This window comes from Erithacus rubecula (genome assembly GCF_903797595.1).
Source record: "Erithacus rubecula genome assembly, chromosome: 15".
NCBI lineage: Eukaryota > Metazoa > Chordata > Aves > Passeriformes > Muscicapidae > Erithacus > Erithacus rubecula.
In genome coordinates, this window is record NC_136667.1 from 18,633,147 (window position 1) to 18,645,884 (window position 12,738).

A 12,738-nucleotide genomic window follows, 5' to 3' on the forward strand; every position below is an offset into this window, starting at 1 on the left:
ATCCCACCGGGATCAACCCCCAGGAACGGGACCAACCCACCGGGACCGGCCACCACCCCTGTGACCGGCCACATCCCCCTGGGAGCGTGCCGGCCCCGCTGCTGCCACCCTCCTTTCCGCCGTCCCGGTTCTGTGCTCGCTCCCCGGTACCGCCCCGCGCCCCCGGTAGCGGAGCAGAGACCAGGCGGGCACCAGAAGCGTTTATTCAGCAGTGGGGCAGCGCCCTCCGTCCTTTCTTCCCTCCGTCCCTCGCTCCGTCCTCCTCGGTGTCCGTGAGCGGCTCTGTCCCCCCCGCTCCCTGTGCAGCCGCTCCCCTAGCGGGCTCGGTGCCGCGGTCACAGCGGCGGGACAGCGCTGACCCCACAAGGAGCCGGGCTAGCCCAGCAGGACCCGGAGATGTGTCCGGGATGGAGCAGAGCTGGGCCAGCCCCTGAGTCTGGGGGAGAGGGGTCAAGGCAAGGCTGAGGTGCCCACCAAGGGACGCTCCACTGCAGGAGGAGCTCTGCACCTGTCCCCAGCCTGCACAGTGTCACAGAACCTCGGGATGGTTTGGATTGGGATCCTAAAGCCCATCCCGTTCCAACCCTCTGTCACGGGCACCTTCCACTGTGCCAGGCTCCCAGTCCTGTCCAGCCTGGCCTTGGGCACTGCCAGGGATCCAGGGGCAGCCACAGCTGCTCTGGGCACCTGTGCCACCCTGCCAGGGAGCAATTCCTGCCCAACATCCCATCCAGCCCTGCCCTCTGGAAATGGGAGCCATTTCCCCTTGTGCCATCACTCCAGTGTTCAATCCCACATTCTCCAGCTCTGTTGTAGGCTCCTTTCTAGTGCTGGAGGTGTCTCCTCTCCCATCCAGGCTGCTGCAGTGTGTTTGTGGCACCCAGGAGGCTGCCTGAGCCTGAGCCCTGATCCCACTTGCACAGCCCTGATCCCCCGTGGGCAGAGCTTCTGCACACTCTGGGCTCCTGCTGCTCAGGCTGATCCAGACCTGCAGCCTGGCCAGGTCAGTGATGGGCAGCAGAGCTGGCAGTCAGAATCTCAGGAAGCAGCACAAGGCTCGTGTCCAAAGTGTCCCTGTTCCTGCTGGGACCTGCTGCAGGAGGGTGCTGGAGGGAGGCAGAGGCTCGTTGAGGATGAGGGTGATGGAAGCCACAGCAGAGCTCAGGTGACACCAAGAGCAGGCAGCAAATCCCTGGTGCAAGTGCAGGAAGATCAGGAGGCTGAGCCCAGAGCTGAGCTCAGAGCATTGTGCCTGCCAGTGGGGAAAGGACAGAGGTGGGAAGAGCTGCTGCTTCATGCAGAGCACCCTCAATTTCAGAGCAGAGTACTTTTTTTAGCAAATAAACCTATTCTAAGGGAAGTTTTCTTGCTGTGTGGATGAAATGAAATGATTTTATGAGAAGCAATCGCCATAGCCTTTGGCAGGGGTAACCACTAGGGCAGAAGGGGGGGGTCCCAGGGCAGGGTGGGTGTGCAGGGACCCTTCCAGTCCCAAATCCTGGGTGGGGCACAGCAGTTCTCCAACATAGGAATCTCTGAGGCAGCCAATCCTCCCTGTCCCTGTTCAGCCAGTTACTCATTGACTCATTTTACAGCCTGGGTAAACACTGACAGCAGGGCCAGGCTGCCCCCCTACCCTGGGGCTGCCCCCAAAACCCTCTCTGTGCCCCATGCCCAAAGCCACCCCTTCACCTCTGCTCCATGTGTAGGACAGGATGTAGAGGTGGGTTTGGGAGGGGACTGGGAGCCAGCTGTTGGATTTTGCCCTTTTCTGACCCAGACATGGGGCATCTGAGAGGCTTTTTTAAAATCTTTTATCGCTCTGCTGGGGCTGTGGGGCAGTGGGCAGGCTGGAATCCAGCACTGATGGTGGCTGGGAATCAACACCCAGACTGGTGCCAGTGTTCTCCTTACCCAGTCAGTCCTGGAGCTCCAGGAAGGACACAGCAGGGAGAGCCTTGGTGTCTCTGCCAGGGAAACACTGCCCACGGCCCAGGTGCAGCAGGACCCTCCTCTTGAGAGCTGCAGCCAGCTGGGAGAGCTGGAACTGCACGTCCCTCTGCCAGTAGGAGTAGAGCAGCGGGTTCAGCAGGGAGTTGCCCAGCCCCAGCAGCCAGAGGAAGTTCTCGATGACCTTGTAGGGGAGGCACTCGGGGCAGAGCATCTGCACCACGCTGGCGATGAAGAAGGGCAGCCAGGAGAAGGTGAAGCAGCCGATGAGCGTGGCCACCGTGCGCATTGCCTTCATGTCACCGCTGGCGCGGGCGGGGGGACAGCCCCCCGCCAGCCCCGCCTGCTTCACCTGCTGGATGTGCCGCACGTGCCCCCAGGCCACCTTCAGCATGTCGCAGTACAGGTAGAGGAAGAGGAAGAGCGCGGGGAAGAAGCCGAGGCAGAACAAGGTGAGCATGTAGGAAGGCTGGAAGACGTTGAAGAAGGAGCATTTCCAGTGGTTGGAGACCCTCTGGAAGCGCGGGATGAAGACTGGGAGGAAGCCAACGACGGCGGCCAGCAGCCAGAGCCCCAGAAGGCACAGCCCCACCCGCAGGGCTGTCACCAGCTGCAGGTACTGGAAAGGCTTCCTTATGGCCAGGTGCCTGTCACACGCCACCAGGATCAGGGACAGGATGGAGGCGGCGCAAGAAGAGGTGACAAAAGCCATTCTCAGCACGCAGATGTTCTGGGAAGGGTAAAAGGGCTGGGAAAGCTCATCCACTGCCACACCCATGACTGCAAAGCCGACCATGGCATCGGCCAGGGCAAGGTTGAGCACGAAGCAGAGCCCCTTGCAGCCGCTCCTGTGGATGTGGCACAGCAGCACGATGGCCACCGGCACGTTGGCGGCCAGGATGAGCGAGGCCAGCGCGGCCAGGATGGCTCCCATGGCCCTGCTGGCCGTGGCCGCCTCGTGGGACGCGCACCACGGGGCTGCCGTGCCACCAGCCTGCTCCTCCTCTGCCATCGCTCACCTGCACCGCACCTGCCGGGCACCAGGGGCAGCCCCTCGCTCCGCGGGGAGCAGCGCGATCCTGGGAGCTGCGGGGATCTCAGGAGCAGCAGGAATCCTTGGGGTGCAGCAGGAGACCCTGGGGAGCAGCGGGGATCCTAAGGGAGCAGCGGGGATCCTAAGGGAGCAGCGGGGATCCTAAGGGAGCAGCAGGGATCCTAAGGGAGCAGAGGGAGTCCCTAGGGAGTAGCGGGGATCTCAGGGGAGCAACAGGAGTCCTTGGGGATCAACAGGAATCTCAGGGATCAGTAGGAATCCCAGGATCAGCAGGAATCCCTGGGGAGCAGCAGAAATCTCAGGATCAGTAGCAGGAATCTCTGGGGATCAGCAGGATTCTCAGGAGTAGTAGGAGTCCTGGGAGCAGCAGGAATCCTTGGGGAGCAGCAGGAATCTCAGGATATCAGCAGGAACCCCAGGATCAGCAGCAATCCCTGGGGAGCAGCAGGAATTTCAGGATCAGCAGCAATCCCCAGGGAGCAGCAGGAATTTCAGGATCAGCAGTAACCCCAGGATCAGTAACAGTTCCTGGGGATCAGCAGGAACCCCAGGATCAGCAGCAGGAACCCCAGGATCAGCAGTCCCTGGGGAGCAGGGCTCTCTCAGCACAGGTCTGCCCCTGGAAGGGATGCTGGACTCGCTGCTGTGCTCACAGAGATCCCTCCCCCTCCCCTCCAGCCACGTTTCCAGACAACCCTGGAGCAGGGGGTGACAGGGAGCACAGAGCAGGGAGCTGCCACGGTGGCATAATGGGGACAAGCACAGGGCTTCCCGTGGCCAGCATAGCTCCTGGGGGCACTGCCAGAAACAGGAGAGCTCCTTGCTGCTGGCACCGAGGGAACAGCCTTGGTGACAGGGGGACAGCTCTGACAAGGGATGTGTGTGCTCTGACACAGATGGAGGAACAGCTGCCAACCGGGGAGAGCAGCTGGGAACCTGCAGTGCCCTTGGCAGGCAGCACAGAACACCCTTGGGGAGGCTGAAAAAAGGGAACTGCTGGAACCTGCAGGGCAAAAAGCACCAGACACACAGAAGGGTCTCAGACAGGCAGAAGGATCTGAGAGCTGTGTGCTCTGCCCACTCATGGATCCATGCAGAAGGGACTGGAACTGTCCCAAAGAGCCTCTCCCTGTCCTGGAGCTGCCCCTTTGGATCCCAGAACATCAGGATCCATTACATGGGCCATATCCAAACCCTGTTCATCACTGGCTGACCCCACTCCTGGGGGTTTGATGAACTTGGCTGTGATACTCCCAGTGAAGTCTGTGTAAGTGTCACAAACAGAAAAAAAAAATTATTCTAGTTATACACTCACTTTGCTAGTCATGAGTGTATTTACCTAAAAACTTGTAACAAAGAAATTAATGAAAGCAAAGCCTCTGCATCCTACAACACCCCTTACACCTCCTGGGGGGGTTGAGTGCCAGCTCCAGCCCCTACACCAAGCACCACTTGCTCTTCTGCCTGGTGAGCTGGAAAAATCCAGGCTGCCAGGAAACGGGCAGGACTGGGTGCCAATGGCAAACAGTAACTGGGGATGGGCTGGGGAGGGAGGGAAGGAACAGCAGCTGGGGATGGGCATGGGGAGGGGATGGGGGCACTGGCTGTGGGCACTGGCTGTGCCCTCCAAGGACAGACACCCCTGTGAATGAGCACAGACCCAAACCCAATCCAGTCAATAAATAATTTAATGGAGTTACAAGTTCTTCAGGAAACATGATGACAATGGCACCTTCCCGGGCCCCAGCCCCGCCCCAGGGGCACGGGAGGACCCCCCCCCCACTGGCAGCCAGCAGCCACAGTGCCCCCAGGGCCACTGGAATGCACAGATCTTCACAGAAGATACTCCTGCAGGCCCGGGCAGCGTGTGGGGACAGCCCAGCCCCCAGGGAGCAAACAGCACGACATGGGGACAGTGGGATGAGGGGGGAGGGGGCAGCACAGCTCTGCTGCCAGCCCCGAGGATGACTGTGGTGAGATGAAGGCAGCTCTCAGAAGGGGAGGCGCTTCAACTGCTCATATGTGATAAAAAACTGAAAGGGAGTGTCAAGGAATTGGGATGGATGGGAGGCAGAGGGTTCAGGGGGGCTGGGCACCCACCCAGGGAGATCCTGAATCACCCAGGCAGCACAGCCTCACCTGCCCAGGCAGAATAAGGCTGGGAGATGGAGCAGAGTAAAGCCAGGCACAGGGAGAGGGAAGAGGCTGCAAGCCCAGGCTGGGAGCTGCTCACAGTGAATTCCCCCTAGTTCTAGCAGGCAGAGTACTCTGCTCAGCAGCAGAACCCTCCCCACCACCCCCTCCCAAACAGCTGCTCCCCCAGGAATTCCTGCAGCCCAGCCCAGCAAAGGCCCGGCAGGAACCATCAGCAGAGCCCACTGGGGTCCCCAGGGCACCCTTGGGTGTGAGCCCTGCCCTGCCCAGCTGGGTCCCCCCTCATCCCCAGCAGCACAGGGAAAGGATACAATGATGTTCCAGGGACCCAGACGAAGCCAGTTGGGCCAGAAGCCTTTGTAGAGTGCAAAGAAACCTTCACTCTTCCATGTCTGGGAGGAGAGACACAGGGGTGATGAGACAGCCCAGGCCCATGCCCTGCCCACCCCCAGTGCCACAGCTGTGTGGAGCATCACTCACAGCCTCTGAACCCAGCTGACTGCATCATGGCCCGAATTTTGCCCCAGCAGGTTGGGAGGATGCTCAGGGAAGTGACTCTGGGCCCTCTCCTGTCCCACTGACCGTGTCACTGCAGATGCCCCTGCTCCCACCAGCGTGGTGCTGTGCCCTGTGCCCCAGGGCAGGACAGTGCCCAGCTGTGCCTCACCTTGACCAGCCCATCCAGAGTGCCCCTGTAGAGCTCAGTGCTGCCCACGATGGCACGCTGGTTCATCATCCTGGTCCTCACCACGTCCACGGGGTTGGAGGCAATGGCCCCAGCCAGCCCACAGGTGAAACTGGAGCTGCACACAGAGCAGGGAGGGACAGCCCTGACACGGTGAGGGACAGCCCACACAGCCACCAAACACCTTCCAGTGCTCTCAGCAAAGCAATCAGCACGAGTTGCAGTACCTGCTCCCACCTGGGAACGGGACAGTGCCAGCACCTGGACCAGCTCAGGGGAGAGAAATGCTCAGCTCAGCTAATCCAGAACCTCTGGAATAACTGACCCTGCTCCAGCTCCCCTGGAATAACTGACCCTGCTCCAGCTCCCCTGGAATAACTGACCCCGCTCCAGCTCCCCTGGAATAACTGACCCTGCTCCAGCTCCCCTGGAATAACTGACCCTGCTCAGGCTCCCCTGGAATAACTGACCCTGCTTCAGCTCCTCTGGAATAACTGACCCTGCTCCAGATCCCCTGGACTAACTGACCCTGCTCCAGATCCCCTGGACTAACTGACCCTGCTCCAGATCCCCTGGACTAACTGACCCTGCTCAGACTCCTCTGAAATAACTGACCCTGCTCCCTGCAGCCCCATGATGTCTCTGCCCAGCCCCCCTGGCTCCTGTGCCCCCCAGAGCCCCCCAGGCCTGCAGCAGCACTCACACAAAGTGGGCCAGGATGGTGTCCCCCATGAGGCCCGACAGGATCAGATGTTTCTTGGTGATGTCATAGACTGGCAGCTCCACCCCCACCACGATGGCAGCTCGCTGGGCCGTGGGGACAACGCCCTGTGGGGCAGGGACACTGTCACCAACCACAGCCACACCCCCAGGGCCCCCTGACACCACCAACAGCACTCTGAGCTCAGAGCCCAGCAGACTCCACCCTGGCATTATCCCAGCTGGATTCACCCCACTCTGCCTCCCTGCTCCAGCACATGGGACTGGGCTGCCACCCCCTCACCTTCTGCACCCATTTCAATGCCAAGAAGGATCCTGAGCACAAGAGCAATAGTTTGAGGAGCCAGGAGGGGCTCCAGAAGCTCTGCTGCTACAGAACAGCAGGACAGCACTGCTGCCCTAAGGTTTTGCTGGTTCTGCTGCTGCTGGGGGGTTCCAGGAGTTGGTGCTCACCCTCCAGAGGCCTCGGGTGCCTTCCTGCTGGTAGATGTCAATGAAGCTGCCAATCATCCCACCCTGGAACAAGCTGCCCTGAGCCTGCATTCGGATCTGGAACAAAGGGAAGAGTCAGCAGGAGGATGTCACCAGCTGGTCTGACAGCAGCACCTCACACAGGGTGGGGACAGCAGGGACAGCAGCTCCATGGAGCTCCTGGGAGAAGGAACAAGCAGCTCAGAGCACACACTGTTCTCCACATCCCTCTCCTGCAAACCACCAGGATGGCAGGGGCAGGAACATGAGGGACAAGGCCTTCCCCCCAAAAGCAGCCCCAGAAGGAGGATCTACACAGGGAGAAGAGTGGGGAAATTCTCCAGGCTCTCTCTGCCCAGAGCAGGGTTACCCTGAGCCCAGGGCACCAGGCAGTCCCCACTGGGCTCTGCTCACTCCCTGCCCTTGGGGCAGTGCCAGCACTGTGACCAAGGGGACAGGAGCAGCTGGCTGCCACTGTTCACCTGGCCCAGGTTGGGTGACACAGCCCCCACCCCTCAGCAGGACAAATACTATTCTTGTTGCCCAGAGATTCTGTGGCTGCTCCATCCCTGGAAGTGTTCCAGGCCAGGCCGGACAGGGCTTGGAGCAGCCTGGGACAGTGGGAGGTGTCCCTGCCCTGGCAGGAGGAAGAAAATGGCTTTTCATGCCCATCCCAACCCAAACCATTCCAGGATTCTGTGACCTTTCAGAACTGTGTTTTTAAACACCTGCTAATTACCCTGGGCTTTGGTCCCCATTCATTAAAAACCCCAAAGGAGCAGGAGTAGTGGCTGAGGGAGCACTGAGCTGCTCCTCCCACTGGCAGACAGGCAGCAGGAGCAGCCCTTACCTTCAGCACATCAGTGGGATTGGCCAGCGCAGAGGAGATGACCCCCGAGACCACCCCACAGATCACATTGATGAGCAAGGTTTCATCTGCAACCAAGGAAAGGAGGTCAGAGCCCCAGGAGGGAACGAGGGCTGGGAAGAGCAGAGCACTCAGTTCTCAAATCACACAGTGAAGCTGCAGGAGCAGGGCCTGGGCAGGTGCCACACCTGTCCCCACACCTGCCAGGGACAGAAGGTGGCAGCTGAAACACTCAGCAAGGCACTCTCAGAGGGCCTGACTGATGGGAAGGAAAATCCTGGGATATGTGAAAATTGTGAGCAGTTAATTAATTATCTGAGATCTCTCATTGCAGGGGTGAGCCAGGACAGAGGCAAACAGAGAAGGACACCCAGCATTTCCCCAGGCCCCTGGATTTGCCTGCACACAGCCACTGGAGCCAGCTGAGGATGCAGAACAGGAGTTAGATGGGATTAGTGCCAGGGAACAGTCAGAGTCTCCAGGCCCAGGATTAGAATGATGGTTACATTGGGAAAAGGCACAGGCCTTGGCTGGTACTGACCAGGACACCTCCCAGAGGACACCAGGCTGCCCCAGGCCTGTAGGGAGACACACATTCAGCATGGAGCTGGCAGCTGGAGAGGCTGGAACAGCAAGGGGTTGTGGGGCTGTGTGCACAGACAGAACCAGGCAGGGAGAGGTGTTACAGCCCTGAAAGGAGCTCTGCAGTCACAGAATCTGCTGAGATGGGAGGGTTCCTCAAGGATCACTCAGTCCAGCCCCACAGACAATCCCACCCTGGGCATCCCTGGGAGCAGTATCCAAACACTCCTGGAGCTCTGGCAGCCTCTGGGAAGTGCCCAGCACCCTCTGGGGAAAAAAAACTTCTCCTGGTATCAACATAAACCTCCCCTGGCATAGCTTTATATCACTAGTGTGCTTTATATCACTAGTGTGCTGCATTCCAGCTGCTCATCCTGCCTTCCCAGGCTGGAGCAGTGTTACAACATTCCCTCACATCACAGCAGCGATGAAAATCTCACCTACACACCTGGCTGCTGCCTGGGGAGCACCCACCAGCTCCTGCTGCTCCACTCCCGGGGCAAGAGCTGCACAGGGCACTGGTGGAACCTCAGTTCTGCAGTCAGGAACAAAGCTGCACTGCACAATTCCTACCCAGAGCGTGCCTGGGAGAGGCTCAGGAGGACCCAGCAGGAATTTCTCCAAGGAAAGGGTGCTCAGGGATTGGAAGGGGCTGCCCAGGGAGGTTTCCCTGGAGGTGTCTAAGGAAGGGTTGGAGGTGGCACTCAGAGCTCTGGGCTGGGGACAAGGTGGGGATCAGACACAGGGTGGACTTGGTGAACCTGACCAAAATTATTCTGTGATTCTGTGAAAGGAACCTGGCTGGAGGGAGGGTTGGGGTAGGGAGGCAGTGATTGAATCCAATCCTTGCTCTCACTGAGAAACAAAACCACAACACCCAGTAATGGAGCTCCATTCCTAGGGGACTCTCAGGGTGGGCATACAGAGAAAGAAGGAGCAGAACACAGCGCCCAGAGCGTGAGGGGAGCTGGGAGGGGCCGTGCTGACCTTCCATGCGATCCACGAAGAGCCGCTTCAGACTCTGGTAGATGCCGATCTTGATGGTGCCGTAGGACGCCTGTCTCAGCAGCGCCGGGGCGATCCTGGGGGGAGCCAGCCTCAGCGCCCCTGCCTGGGCCACTCCCCACCTGCCCAGGCTGCCGGGGCCAGGAAACGCAGCTCGGATAGCCCGGGATAGCCCCACCACCCCCAGGGACCCGGCATGGGCAGGGGGAACCCGGGATGGGCCGGTGGGGGCGAGCACGCCAGAACGGGGATGCTGAGGCCGGAGAGGGAGCCCAGCACCGGCACTGGGAGCTCCGGAGAAAGAGGGGATGGAACCGGGTGGGGTCCCGGTACGGATGGATGGGGTCGCGGCAGGGATGGATGCGGTTCCGGTACCCCGGTACGGATGGATGAGGTCCCGGTAGGGGTGGATGGGGTCGCGACAGGGATGGATGGGGTCCCGGTGCTCACCCCGAGTACAGGGCCCGTCCGCCCTCCTCGCGGCAGATGCGGAAGAGCGCGTGGAACATGCCCCGGTACCGAACCTCGCGGAACCGCGCGTCCGTGCTCTGCCCCTGCACCTGCAGCCGCGTCTTGGTGAGGTCCACGGGGAACGTGCCTGCGGGGACAGCGGGGACAGCGGCTCAGCGCCCGCCGGTCCCCGCACCGCTCCCGCCCGGCCCCGGTCCCGCCCGGCCCCGGTACCTCACCGAACTCGGCCACGATGGAGGCAAGCCCGCCATACACGAAGGGTTTCCAGTTGAGCGCGGACATGGCATGGCGGGCGGACACCGCCGCGCGCGCCGCCGCCACCGGGCCGGGACCGGAACCGGAACCGCCGCCGGAACCGGGCTCTGCACCGCCGCAACGCGCGCGCCCCCTGCCGGCACCAGCAGCACCAGGACCGGCATCACCTGCACCGGGACCGGCACAGGGACCGGCACTGACTGCACCGGAACCGGCACTGCCCGCACCCCGTCGGTGTCTCTGGCAGCGGTCCCGGTGCTCCGGGGAGAAATTCCCCCTTGAGCCTGGAACCGGCGCGGACCCGCCCTGCAGCGATTCCTCCTTGTAGGAACCAAATCCAGCTGAAGCCCCTCCCTTCTCCACCCTGTGGATCCCCCACTCCGGCCAAATAAGCCCAAAATGAGCCTAAGAAAAACAGGTAACACCTCCTCCCCGGCCCAAGGACAGGAACACTGCTCCGGGACCAGCTTCTCCCTAACAGGAACTTTTATTAAGAAAGCTTTAAACAAATCCACAATTAATCACCCCAACACAGCGGCTGATTCCACACCTTGGAATCCAGAAGATGCTGGGTGGGCGCAGGGTGGCCCAGGAGGCCAGACAAGACACACAGCAGCAAGAGGGAGACTGCCCCAGGGATTTAGGGAAGGGAGTATCCTGCTGCTCCCAGCCTTCACTGCTTGACACCCTCCACGGCCAAAAGAAAAACCCTGTCCCAGCCAGCAGCAGGGACAGCACGGAGAGCCCTAGCCAGGGCGGATGAGAGGAAGGGCAGCTCCCAGGTGACAGTCCAGCTGTGGCACCCCAGGAGCTGGGAGCAGGAGTGGGCAGGCTCAGCCCAAGCGCTCACACAGGGCTCAGCAGCGGCCCGAGTCTCTGTCTCGAGCAGAGCCCCGCTCCCTGTGCCGGGAATGCGACTCCCGGGATCTCCCGCCCCTGGGGGACACGTCCTGGCGGCTGCTGTGCCCGTCGCCCCTCCTGCCAGCCTCCTCCCTCTTCTCCCGCTCCTCCCAGGAGCTCCTGTCGCCCCTCCTGTCCGAGTGCCGCTGGTGCCGCCGCTGCTCCTCCTCCCGCTGTGTCCTGCTGCCGGCGCTGCCGCCGGCGTAGCGCTCGTACCCGGGGTCCTCCTTCTCCTTCTTGATGCTGATCCTGCCCTGGGGCTCCTCCGTGCTCGCCCGCTTCCCAGCTGGCGGGCTCGGCCTTGCCCGTTCTGCTCTGCTCCGCTGCTTCTCTGCAGCTGGGGTTCACATTTTGGGATGGACCAAACTCCAAATGGTTCCCCGGCACCATCCCAACTCCTCCCTCCACCCCATTCCCCAGCCTGCTTTCCCCTCAGGAAGATTCCACTCCACTTCCAACCACAACTTTGTATCCTCCAGCTACAGCCATCCCACTTTTCTCTTTAACACTCACATCATGTTCTTCCCAGCAATGCTGGGCATTTCCACACCACCCAAAATGCTGGGAACCTCCCTTTCATTCCCCTTCCTCAGTAATGCTGTGATCCACTCTGTGGAAATTACCTCTCCAGACCTGAGGATTCTTCCTTCCTGGCTCTCCTTCTCCCTCATCTTTGAGCATCTCCTCAGCACTCCATAGCAACACTTTATTCCCACCCCTATTTTGTGCCCTTTTTTCCTCTCTCCACGCAGACTCCAGCCCCCAAACCCTACCACGGGCACTCCCACCTGTGATCCAGCCTGCCAGGAACACTCCTCACCTTTCTGCTTTTTCACGGGCACATCCTCATCCTCAGAGTGGGAGTCGGACGAGGTGTGAGGTGGCGTTTTTACCCCGCAGCCCTTGGCATCGAGGGCTCTGGTCACCTCATCCCAGTCCTCGGACTCCTTGGGGGGCCGGTAGTTGGCCACATGGTCCACGCGGATGGTCCGGCCCTTGATCTGCGGGCCAGGCTGTCACTGTCATCGCAAGCTCTCAGCGAGCCGCGGCAGCACCCGAGCTCCACTCACCTTGATCCCATTGAAGTTATCCACGGCCAGGATGGTGCTTCTCTGGTCCTCATAGCACAGGAAGCAGAAGCCCTTGGACTTGCCGGTCTTCTTGTCCCGCACGAGGTTGATGTTGACGATCTCGCCGTACCTGTGACACACGCAATAGCAGCGCCGGCGGCAGCGCCCGCGGCGCGGGGCCGGGGCCGCGCCACTTACTGCGAGAACACGCAGATGACATCGCCCTCCGTCAGCTGGTAGTGCAGCCCGCCTGCGGGGAGAGGAGGAACGGGCCTGCAGCACCGGCACCGGCACCGGCACCGGCACAGCCGCCGCCCCCGGCCCGGCCCGTACCCACAAAGATCCAAGCGCTGTCCTTGTACTCCGCGTGCCACGACACCGCCTCCTGCACGCCCAGCTCTGCCTCCCGCGCGTTTAGCTCATTGATCAGCTTCACCTTGGTCAGGGGGCTGCGGGCGAGGCACCGTCAACACCGGCGAGACAGAACCAGACCCAGCCTCCTCCCGCATCCCCACACCTACTTCATGGCGGCAGCGGCGTGCACTGCGCCTGC

General features: G+C 61.1%; 4 protein-coding genes across 4 annotated transcripts in view; 1 reads left to right on the forward strand and 3 right to left on the reverse strand.

Annotated features, from left to right (window-relative positions):
* The window catches only part of TMLHE (trimethyllysine hydroxylase, epsilon), a 102,544-nt gene extending 101,916 nt beyond the window's left edge, over positions 1-628 (forward strand). Inside the window, exon 8 of the mRNA XM_079319141.1 lies at positions 616-628. The gene's annotated coding sequence lies outside the window, so the exon portion shown is untranslated. The remainder of the gene's footprint in view (positions 1-615) is intronic.
* A 1,171-nt stretch (positions 629-1,799) lies between these two features.
* GPR119 (G protein-coupled receptor 119) lies at positions 1,800-2,962 on the reverse strand (the record flags this gene model as incomplete). The annotated part of the gene is made up of 1 exon (XM_079318498.1): positions 1,800-2,962. The coding sequence occupies one exon, from the start codon at positions 2,960-2,962 to the stop codon at positions 1,919-1,921; it is 1,044 nt and encodes a 347-aa protein (XP_079174624.1). The 3' UTR covers positions 1,800-1,918.
* Positions 2,963-4,675: 1,713 nt separating this feature from the next.
* SLC25A14 (solute carrier family 25 member 14) lies at positions 4,676-10,319 on the reverse strand. The gene is made up of 9 exons (XM_079319106.1): positions 10,179-10,319; positions 9,940-10,087; positions 9,472-9,566; positions 7,885-7,970; positions 7,017-7,112; positions 6,547-6,671; positions 5,826-5,961; positions 5,470-5,550; positions 4,676-5,037 (listed from the first exon to the last, which is right to left on the reverse strand). Exons 1-9 carry the CDS (start codon positions 10,240-10,242, stop codon positions 4,996-4,998), a joined length of 873 nt encoding a protein of 290 aa, XP_079175232.1. The 5' UTR covers positions 10,243-10,319; the 3' UTR covers positions 4,676-4,995.
* A 364-nt stretch (positions 10,320-10,683) lies between these two features.
* On the reverse strand, positions 10,684-12,711 carry RBMX2 (RNA binding motif protein X-linked 2; the record flags this gene model as incomplete). Its single annotated transcript, XM_079318499.1, has 6 exons — positions 10,684-11,452; positions 11,936-12,116; positions 12,186-12,315; positions 12,384-12,435; positions 12,519-12,649; positions 12,707-12,711. The coding sequence occupies 6 exons, from the start codon at positions 12,709-12,711 to the stop codon at positions 11,073-11,075; spliced, it is 879 nt and encodes a 292-aa protein (XP_079174625.1). The 3' UTR covers positions 10,684-11,072.
* Between the last annotated feature and the right edge of the window lie 27 nt (positions 12,712-12,738).